At 33.7% G+C, this 11,029-nt stretch overlaps 1 protein-coding gene across 7 annotated transcripts in view; it reads right to left on the minus strand.

Moving 5' to 3' along the window:
• Positions 1-11,029, minus strand: part of LOC108909914 (disks large 1 tumor suppressor protein) — a 215,581-nt gene that overhangs the window by 84,329 nt on the left and 120,223 nt on the right. Inside the window, exon 1 of one of the 7 annotated variants that reach the window (XM_023455322.1) lies at positions 10,479-10,739. The exons of the other annotated variants lie outside the window; for them this stretch is intronic. Within the exon in view, the coding sequence (XP_023311090.1) occupies positions 10,479-10,532 (54 nt within the window). The 5' untranslated portion in view covers positions 10,533-10,739. Of the gene's footprint in view, positions 1-10,478; positions 10,740-11,029 lie in introns of those variants that run through there. 7 annotated transcript variants of the gene reach the window in all.

Below are 11,029 nucleotides of genomic sequence, written 5' to 3' on the forward strand. Positions count from 1 at the left end.
AAAAATACGTTTTTTTATCGGATAATCGGATGTCTCAATTTTCCCTAAATTAAACTTAATCAGCTGAGCTGAATGATCAGATAATCCATTATTTAGAACTACAGCTTTTTTAATTGACCCTTCCCTACGAATATTGCTGCAGATATAATCAAGGCCACTGCTAAATCTTGTCGGATGACCAATAAGGTTTACTATATTGTAAGAATCAAAAATGTCAAACAATTGGAGCTTAGCTATGCTATTAGACAGAAAGTCAATATTAAGATCTCCACATAATATTACTATGGTTTTAGAGTTCACAATACTTCTTAAAACAACTTCCAACTGATCAAAAAAGATACCCAAGTCGCCATCAGGTGATCTATATATCGAAATTATTTTTAACTTAGAATTATCATTTACATCCATTTGCACACCAACAACTTCAAAATGTTTTTCAGTAGACATACGCTGAAGAGAGGGTATTTCACTTATATTATTTTGAATTGACAGTTTACAGCAAATCAATACACCGCCATGACTTTTGACAGATCTACAAAAAATGGTTGCAACTCTATATCCTTGGATAACCACAGATTCAATTTCAAAATCTCTACACCAATGCTCAGTTATGCAAGCTATGTAAACACTGAGTTTCTTAAATTCCAATTCAAATCGGCAGACCTTTTGACAATAAAATTGTTCGACATCATAAAGGCGAGGTAGATTTGTAATGAGGATTTACATTTAGTAAGCCCAAAAAAGTATAAGGATGGTATAGTCTTTCCGATCTCAATTGAAGAACCAAGAGGTTGGCAGTATGTACCAGGTTCGGTCGCTGACGCAGCAACTCGGCATTGAAATATTTAAAAAACTTGTTCCCATATTTATTTAGCCATACCCATATACAGGTCCGGTCGAACTAAACGAGGAAGTCGTAGAAATGTATACGTCCAGTTGAAAAGGGGCGCGCGGGCAAACGGCGTATAACAAAGCCGCACTGGGCGACTGGGCAATAAATCTCAGTTGTTGACGAGTGGTTGACAAATTGCCTAGCAGTGCAGTGCAGCAATAGGGAATTCGGAGTCATTCATATTACAAGCGCGAAAGGGAGAAATAAGAGGGATATTTTGTTTACTAATATTATTACATGAACTTAGGTCTGGAAACGCTTCATTTAGGATTTAGGATATACAGGATGTCAGATTTAAAAAAATAAATTAATTACTTACATTTTTTTTAATAACTCTCGCCTACTTTGAGTTAAATTCATGAAATTTTGTATGCGGAGGTTTCTTGGGGCAGCAAATTCAAATTTTATGGACGATTGGCTGTATCTCCCAGAGGGCGCCACAAGCGACCATTAGGATCCTTTTAAATCATTCAATAATTCAACTTTTTTGTGCCATGGTGTACGTTATTTCGGAATAGAAAAACATTTTCCCCTATCTTTTCTACTTAAGAAATGTACACCTTATTGAAGTCTCTGTTAAAAACTGATCTAAAGATGATGATGCATGCAAATTATGTATTAGAGTGCTAATTATGTATCAGCTTCGTCAGTAAAAAGCATTATTGGAACTAGTTGACGATTAGCGTTAATTTATTCACAAAATTCCAATCTTCTGGCATGATCTCTTGGTTGAAAATTTTTTACGTTTTAAATGTGGAAAGGATACAAGTCTTGTTTGGGTAATGTACATTTTTTTTTCATTGGTATTTTGGTTATCCGCTCTTTCAAAATGATAATGATTATTTGGAAGAAAACCGGATTCACGTAATTTGGTAAATGTGTTAAAAAACACCCTTGCATTTGGAACCGTTCTCCGATATTCTCTACGAGTAACCCACGAATTTCCATTGGAAAAACCGTACCAAAATAACATGCATTCTCACTATGCGTAAATATGTGTGGCATTTTTAAAACCTGCATACAAACATAATGAAACCTCCGCATACAAAATTTCATGAATTTAACTCAAAGTTATTAAAGAAAATGTAATTAGTTTTTTTAATTTGACATCCTGCATATCCTAAACAAAGCGTTTCCAGACCTAAGTTGTTAGGAATTTTTTTGCTTAAAATTGAACGTAGAATAACATACTGAAATATGTACATCTCCTACCGAAACACCCTGTATACAAATTATTATAATTTTTTACCTTTGGCAGAAAACTTTTTTAGGGGCGCCTAAACTCATTAAATTTTATTGCTAGGCGTTTTTATACATGTTCAACTAACTTCGGAAAAACTATATATTTCTACGCTCACACGGTTTTTCCCGATTTAACCTTGAAATGGCCTTGACACTGACATAATAGAGTTAAACATATACCGGATTCCGAATCAGTAACCCCAAAAACTCCTTTAACCATAAACACATTTTGTACCTAATATGTATCTGTATTCGTTTCAAGCATAAAACAAACAGATTAAAATATTCCAATACTGATGAATTTTTTCTCGGAAAATATGCTTCTTATCGAAAAATTGATAGACACCTTTTACTTAAAAATCCATGCAGAATCCGACAATATATTTTTATTCTTCAATATTTTAAAGTTGTTAATACTCGATCGGCCATCTTGAATTTTGAAAATCTAACGCTGGATTCGGATCAGCAACCCCAAAAACGTATAAGAAAAGTAACATTTTTTTGCATTACCTTTTTTTTCGCGATAAGACCTTGAACTGACCTGATCAGGTTAAACGGACTCAGATTCGGATTCAGAAACTCCGAACACATAAGGACGTCATGGTATGGTCTTTCGGACTTTTTTGTTGTGGCGCGTTATTCAAAATTTTCAAGTTAGTATTTTCATAGACGGTAAACTGGTTGAAATTTTCCAGTTGCACGACCCGCTTGATTGCCAGATTTGATTTCGTGCGACTTTTATTTATGGGATCGTTTGAAACAGACAGTGTATTTCACTGTAGGTAATACGGTTGAGGCACCACGAGAACGAATAACGAAAAATCGCAGTAATCTAGATATCCTGGTAAGACAGAAATTTTCAACGTTGTACAAGTATGTGCAATTATGTCTTGATAATAAGATTTGGACATTTATTGTAACTTAATTTAGTAAATAACTGTCGATCTATCGAAATAACAACGTTGATTTCTTTTTTGGGGAGTAGAGTTTGTTATTTTTTACTTTTGATCATTTTTTTACTTATCTAATTAGTTTATTACAAATTTAATTATTTTACAGTAATAACCGAATTAATTCTTTATCTTTATGCACCAGTGGCGGGTTTAAAATTTGAAAAAGTGTATTTTTATAAAAATTAGGTTTTCTAAAAAAATTATTATCAATAAAAAGGTTGTTGCTTTTGATGAGTTAAAACACGCGTTAAAAATTTTGGCACCTATTTCTTGAATCCCCTGTATTGTCTGCACAAATATTCTTATCTTGACCCCAAATTCCGAGTGGTTCAAATTTGTCAATATTCAAGGGTTACTGCGAATCTGTGATAGATAGAGCAAATCTGATGAGCTCCAGAGCTCCATGAGCTGAGTCCGGAGCTTTTTTTCTGAGAAAATAACAACCGCATCTCTCTATCTGTTTTCGAGCTACAGGGCGTTTCTCGATTTTTAGCTAAACCGACTGGTGCTTTTTCTCGTTTCCCTTTTAATGTATTTTAAAAAGATTTAAACATTCTACAGACACTTTTTTGAGATACATTCGATGGCATAAGTATAAACGTAACAATATTTTTAGTTTTAGCGATATGACTTTTGTTTTTTTATGTGAAACACCCTGTTTTTTTTCAAAAACGGAAAGAGGGCAGATTTGCTCGAAAATGGTAACAGATAGAGATGCAGATTGCACCATTGTTATTTTCTCGAAAAAACAGATCTGGACTCGTCTATCGCTCTATCTATGACAGATTCGCAGTAACCTTGTAAGAATCAAAAATGTCAAACAATTGGAGCTTAGCTATGCTATTAGACAGAAAGTCAATATTAAGATCTCCACATAATATTACTATGGTTTTAGAGTTCACAATACTTCTTAAAACAACTTCCAACTGATCAAAAAAGATACCCAAGTCGCCATCAGGTGATCTATATATCGAAATTATTTTTAACTTAGAATTATCATTTACATCCATTTGCACACCAACAACTTCAAAATGTTTTTCAGTAGACATACGCTGAAGAGATGGTATTTCACTTATATTATTTTGAATTGACAGTTTACAGCAAATCAATACACCGCCATGACTTTTGACAGATCTACAAAAAATGGTTGCAACTCTATATCCTTGGATAACCACAGATTCAATTTCAAAATCTCTACACCAATGCTCAGTTATGCAAGCTATGTCAACACCGAGTTTCTTAAATTCCAATTCAAATCGGCAGACCTTTTGACAATAAAATTGTTCGACATCATAAAGGCGAGGTAGATTTGTAATGAGGATTTACATTTAGTAAGCCCAAAAAAGTATAAGGATGGTATAGTCTTTCCGATCTCAATTGAAGAACCAAGAGGTTGGCAGTATGTACCAGGTTCGGTCGCTGACGCAGCAACTCGGCATTGAAATATTTAAAAAACTTGTTCCCATATTTATTTAGCCATACCCATATACAGGTCCGGTCGAACTANCACCAGACAGACTGGTTTTGAACCAGAACAGAAACTGAAGAACGTTTTAGCTATTTGGATGTCTATTTATAGATATTTTTCGAGCGTGGCTGTGATTTAACCTACAAAATATGTTATATCTTACCGGTCTATGTCTGGTGACTCTGCTAACAGATGACCTTAGTCGTTTACTAAATATCGGAGGTATCGAGAGACGGAGCTATGGTTCGCAGAGTAGTTATTTCTCACAGTATCATTAGTTAGTTGATTGATTGAAAACAAAGTTCACCTAAAAATTTTATTGAAAAGTGGCAGTTATGCATTTATATTATCTATAAAGATATCTAGTAGATTGAGGAGCACTGATAATCAATATCTCACCTACACAAACTATTTTAAACTTAGACTTAGGGCATTTCGATTCTAATGCAATATTTTTCAAATTCCACATGTTCCGTAAAGGGTAAGTTTAAGGGGGGTGACTAACACTATTAAAAAAAATTTGCACTTTTTTATTTTAAAAACTGTTTTAGAAAAATTCAGGCTTACATTAGACTATTGATTATATCTAAAAAAAAAACAGGGTTAAAAGGAACTATGACTGACGTTCAAGCAATTTTATTGCATGAACCGTTCAAAGGGTCNGTTGGCAGTATGTACCAGGTTCGGTCGCTGACGCAGCAACTCGGCATTGAAATATTTAAAAAACTTGTTCCCATATTTATTTAGCCATACCCATATACAGGTCCGGTCGAACTAAACGAGGAAGTCGTAGAAATGTATACGTCCAGTTGAAAAGGGGCGCGCGGGCAAACGGCGTATAACAAAGCCGCACTGGGCGACTGGGCAATAAATCTCAGTTGTTGACGAGTGGTTGACAAATTGCCTAGCAGTGCAGTGCAGCAATAGGGAATTCGGAGTCATTCATATTACAAGCGCGAAAGGGAGAAATAAGAGGGATATTTTGTTTACTAATATTATTACATGAACTTAGGTCTGGAAACGCTTCATTTAGGATTTAGGATATACAGGATGTCAGATTTAAAAAAATAAATTAATTACTTACATTTTTTTTAATAACTCTCGCCTACTTTGAGTTAAATTCATGAAATTTTGTATGCGGAGGTTTCTTGGGGCAGCAAATTCAAATTTTATGGACGATTGGCTGTATCTCCCAGAGGGCGCCACAAGCGACCATTAGGATCCTTTTAAATCATTCAATAATTCAACTTTTTTGTGCCATGGTGTACGTTATTTCGGAATAGAAAAACATTTTCCCCTATCTTTTCTACTTAAGAAATGTACACCTTATTGAAGTCTCTGTTAAAAACTGATCTAAAGATGATGATGCATGCAAATTATGTATTAGAGTGCTAATTATGTATCAGCTTCGTCAGTAAAAAGCATTATTGGAACTAGTTGACGATTAGCGTTAATTTATTCACAAAATTCCAATCTTCTGGCATGATCTCTTGGTTGAAAATTTTTTACGTTTTAAATGTGGAAAGGATACAAGTCTTGTTTGGGTAATGTACATTTTTTTTTCATTGGTATTTTGGTTATCCGCTCTTTCAAAATGATAATGATTATTTGGAAGAAAACCGGATTCACGTAATTTGGTAAATGTGTTAAAAAACACCCTTGCATTTGGAACCGTTCTCCGATATTCTCTACGAGTAACCCACGAATTTCCATTGGAAAAACCGTACCAAAATAACATGCATTCTCACTATGCGTAAATATGTGTGGCATTTTTAAAACCTGCATACAAACATAATGAAACCTCCGCATACAAAATTTCATGAATTTAACTCAAAGTTATTAAAGAAAATGTAATTAGTTTTTTTAATTTGACATCCTGCATATCCTAAACAAAGCGTTTCCAGACCTAAGTTGTTAGGAATTTTTTTGCTTAAAATTGAACGTAGAATAACATACTGAAATATGTACATCTCCTACCGAAACACCCTGTATACAAATTATTATAATTTTTTACCTTTGGCAGAAAACTTTTTTAGGGGCGCCTAAACTCATTAAATTTTATTGCTAGGCGTTTTTATACATGTTCAACTAACTTCGGAAAAACTATATATTTCTACGCTCACACGGTTTTTCCCGATTTAACCTTGAAATGGCCTTGACACTGACATAATAGAGTTAAACATATACCGGATTCCGAATCAGTAACCCCAAAAACTCCTTTAACCATAAACACATTTTGTACCTAATATGTATCTGTATTCGTTGCAAGCATAAAACAAACAGATTAAAATATTCCAATACTGATGAATTTTTTCTCGGAAAATATGCTTCTTATCGAAAAATTGATAGACACCTTTTACTTAAAAATCCATGCAGAATCCGACAATATATTTTTATTCTTCAATATTTTAAAGTTGTTAATACTCGATCGGCCATCTTGAATTTTGAAAATCTAACGCTGGATTCGGATCAGCAACCCCAAAAACGTATAAGAAAAGTAACATTTTTTTGCATTACCTTTTTTTTCGCGATAAGACCTTGAACTGACCTGATCAGGTTAAACGGACTCAGATTCGGATTCAGAAACTCCGAACACATAAGGACGTCATGGTATGGTCTTTCGGACTTTTTTGTTGTGGCGCGTTATTCAAAATTTTCAAGTTAGTATTTTCATAGACGGTAAACTGGTTGAAATTTTCCAGTTGCACGACCCGCTTGATTGCCAGATTTGATTTCGTGCGACTTTTATTTATGGGATCGTTTGAAACAGACAGTGTATTTCACTNTTTATTTGTTAATAATAATAAGATTTTCATAACTGTATGAAACTATGAGGGATTTTTCAAATGAAATTACAGTTAATCATATTATTTATTATATTTTAAAATTTGTAATGATTTTTTGCATAAAATTTTTGTTTGAAATTTTTTAAATAAGTCATTTCGATGGGAAATTCAATTCTTTACAATATTTTCCTATGAACTATACCGAAATTTTGCTTCGTTTTCGTGCTATATTTAAAAAACTGTAAAAGTGCATTTTCACCCTTATCTTCAATTTCAACCCTTTAATTTAATAACACCCCGCGGTTTTTTTCACTTTTAATGACCCTTCGAACAAGTCATGTGATGAAAATCCTTGAAAGTCTTATTTCCTTCCTTTTTTGCAAACAATGAGAATTAAAACGTAGGTATAAGGGTAAACGCAACGAAAATCGAAAAATTGGCTAATTGTAAGTTTGAGAGGCCACATATCAGTCAAATTTTATTTAAAAATACTTACAACCTCTTATTTTGAAGGAAATTTTATCTACTTTTTTAAGAAACCAAGCCCAACCTTAACCCAAAAAAAAAACTAGACAAAAATAAACAAAATCAAAAAATCGAATTTTTTGCTTTTGTTTCAATTGTTTATTAACGATTTTTTGAATAAAGTTTCCTTTTAAATTTTTTAAATAAGCTATTTCGATGGGAAATTCAATTATCTAAATAATTTTTCCTATGAACTATAGCGAAATTTTGCTTTGTTTTCGAGCTACAATTGAAAAACTGAAAAAGGTGCATTTTCACCACTATCTCCAATTTCCAACCTTTAATTTAATAGCACTCTGCGGTTTTTTAATCTAAAATGGTCATTTGAACGATTCATGTAATAAAATATCTTGAACGTCATAGTTCCTTTTAAAATCCTATAATCAATAGCCTACATATGAACATGAAAGACATACGCTTACAATTTTTTTATGTATTAATTCATGCTCAAAAGACCGTCTCATGAATTTATCTGTTAAAAGCAAGCACTATTAAAAAATTGAAGACACACATTTTGGAACAAACTGAGAACAACACTTTCTAGGAAGATAGGCCAGTGACGTCCTAAAACAATTTCACAGGGGTGTAAGCAACCAGAATATAAAAAAAAACGACTCCTACGAGTGATGTTGACACTAATTTTAAAAGAAAAGGCCTAGGTACTTAAGTATATGTGCAACACATATTTAGCAGTGTATGATAAATTTTGAACAAAAAATCTAATATTTTAAGGAAAATATGTGGCATTGTGAGTTAAATTTTAATAATATTAATACTACACCAAAGTCAGCAAATATTTATTTAACTCTATTATGGAACTTAATATTTAAATATATTAATAATAGTGTTGTACTGTATCTAAAATATATGCAAACAGCACAAGTTAAAAATAAAAGTACCACCACTAAAACAAATCAAAATCTGAAATTTTATGATTCTGTAATATCAAACAAATCCCAAAATATTTAATGAAAGGTTCAAGAATTCATTTAAATGGACTACGAATAATGGAGTTTCAGCTCATTTTTATTATAATCTTAGCAGTAAGTTAATGAATATTACGCCATTAATTTGTCCATTTTAGCATTTTCATATACAGGGTGTCCCCAGTTCGGGTTGCCTATACCTGAAATGGATACAAAATTTCAATTGTCAAAAAAAATCATTCTTCATAAAAATTTTTGCTTGTCCAGAAACCCTTGGCAAGATAGTCATTTGTTCAATTTAATGTACAGGGTGTTCAAACATTTGGAAAAGGTAAAAATAGTGAAGAGTAAAGTACCTTAAATCTTAACGTTACGCGAAATTTAAATCAATATACGTACCTGAAGATGCTAGACACGTTTTTCTGGTCAGAATTAGAAGAAGAACGTTTGGAATATAGACAAAAAGCGCATTTCCAACAAGACGGATGTCCCGCTTACTCAACAATTCTAGTCCGCAATTGGCTTAACAGAAAATTTCGAGAGGAGTGGATAGGAAGATATGGTCCTATTTGTTGGCCAGCAAGGTCCCCTGACTTGTCGCCGCTTGATTATTTTCTTTGGGGCTTCTTAAAAGAAAGAGTGTATAGAGAACCAGTGCAACACGATGATGATTTCTTGAAAAGCAGGATAATTGAAGCTGTTGCCCAAGTTAATGAAGAAATGATACATTCGACCTACGCTGCATTTAGAAAAAGATTGGAGAGGTGTGTTGAACTTGGCGGACTTCATGTAGAATAGTTTTGTAATGGCGAGTACATACTGATTCTACTGTGTTCTCAAAATAAATGTTGGTTTAATGTTTTTGATCCCCTGTATAATAAATAAATTATTAATATGCAAACATGTGTATCTGTTTTTCAATAAAGCAATATTTTTTTAAATAGAATGGCTTCTCCGAAAGTATTAAAAAATTAGTACAGTCCTAGAATATCCCAGAATGTCGAGTATTAACTAGAAGGCCATGCTTTCATATTTAAAAATAAAATTTAATTCCAATCAACTTTTCCCCATTACTTTTTCGCGTAACGTTAAGATTTAAGGTACTTTACTCTTCACTGTTTTTACCTGTTCCAAATTTTTGAACACCCTGTACATTAAATTGAACAAATGACTATCTTGCCAAAGGTTTCTGGACAAGCAAAAATTTTTATAAAGAATGATTTTTTTTGACAATTGAAATTTTGCATCCATTTCAGGTATATGCAACCCGAACTGAGGACACCCTGTATATCTAATACGACACACGTGGATCAGACTAACGATGACGTATAAAAATTCTAGTAGTAGCGAATTTACTTTTCAGCGATGTGACATTCACTGGCAACATTTTGTAAATAAAGGCCGATTACAAAACATAAAACATTATTATTTGAACAATTCTCTTATAATTTTCCGAGGTTTTTAGATTTGAGAAATTTTAATCAGTTTTTCAAGAACATTCCGAAATATAAAATCACATATTTGGTGTATGGCGGTTCATCAATATTTAATTGTTTTTTTTTAATAATAGGTTAAAATTGTGTTTCCCATTCCGTCCCTGAAGGATAGCGCCCTTTTGACCGAAACGTACCATGTAACTTAACCAGAAAACTCGCCCAAACTCAAACAACCGAAATCGACACCTACCGCCTGCTTGGATCCGTCGTCATCGTAACGTTTCGTTTTCACTCCGCAACCCATCTAGGTTATGTCACCCACAACCCACAACACACAGAAAAAAACGCGCGACGCCCGCACCACCGCAAAACAACGGCCGCACGCACTCCAATCCGATCGTAGCGGTCGCAAGAGAAACAATAGACGAACGAACCGTTAACTCATTTTTAGAGACGCGACTATTTAAAACTCCGGTGGCGACGAACAAGGTCACGGCGTTTTTTTTTAAATAGACGCCAAGAAGTGACGCGAGTATACGCGCAATGGAGATCAGCAGCCAACTAAACAGAAGATCGTAGCCTACTTTTCTCGTACCGCTAGATTCGCGGACGCGTTCAGACGTCGCCGTCGGCCAGTGCCTGCTTTGAGGATTGTTCGCGTATTTCGCACAGAATTAAGGAGAAAGACGGTCTTGGATTTATCACTCAGCGAGAGCATGATTACAAAAAAAATTTAACAATGGATAGGAATGCGCGCAACTGTGGGAAATAAACCAAAATTAAAAATAATATATCGTTATG

Source organism: Anoplophora glabripennis, unplaced genomic scaffold (genome assembly GCF_000390285.2).
Source record: "Anoplophora glabripennis isolate ALB-LARVAE unplaced genomic scaffold, Agla_2.0 scaffold623, whole genome shotgun sequence".
NCBI classification, from domain to species: domain Eukaryota; kingdom Metazoa; phylum Arthropoda; class Insecta; order Coleoptera; family Cerambycidae; genus Anoplophora; species Anoplophora glabripennis.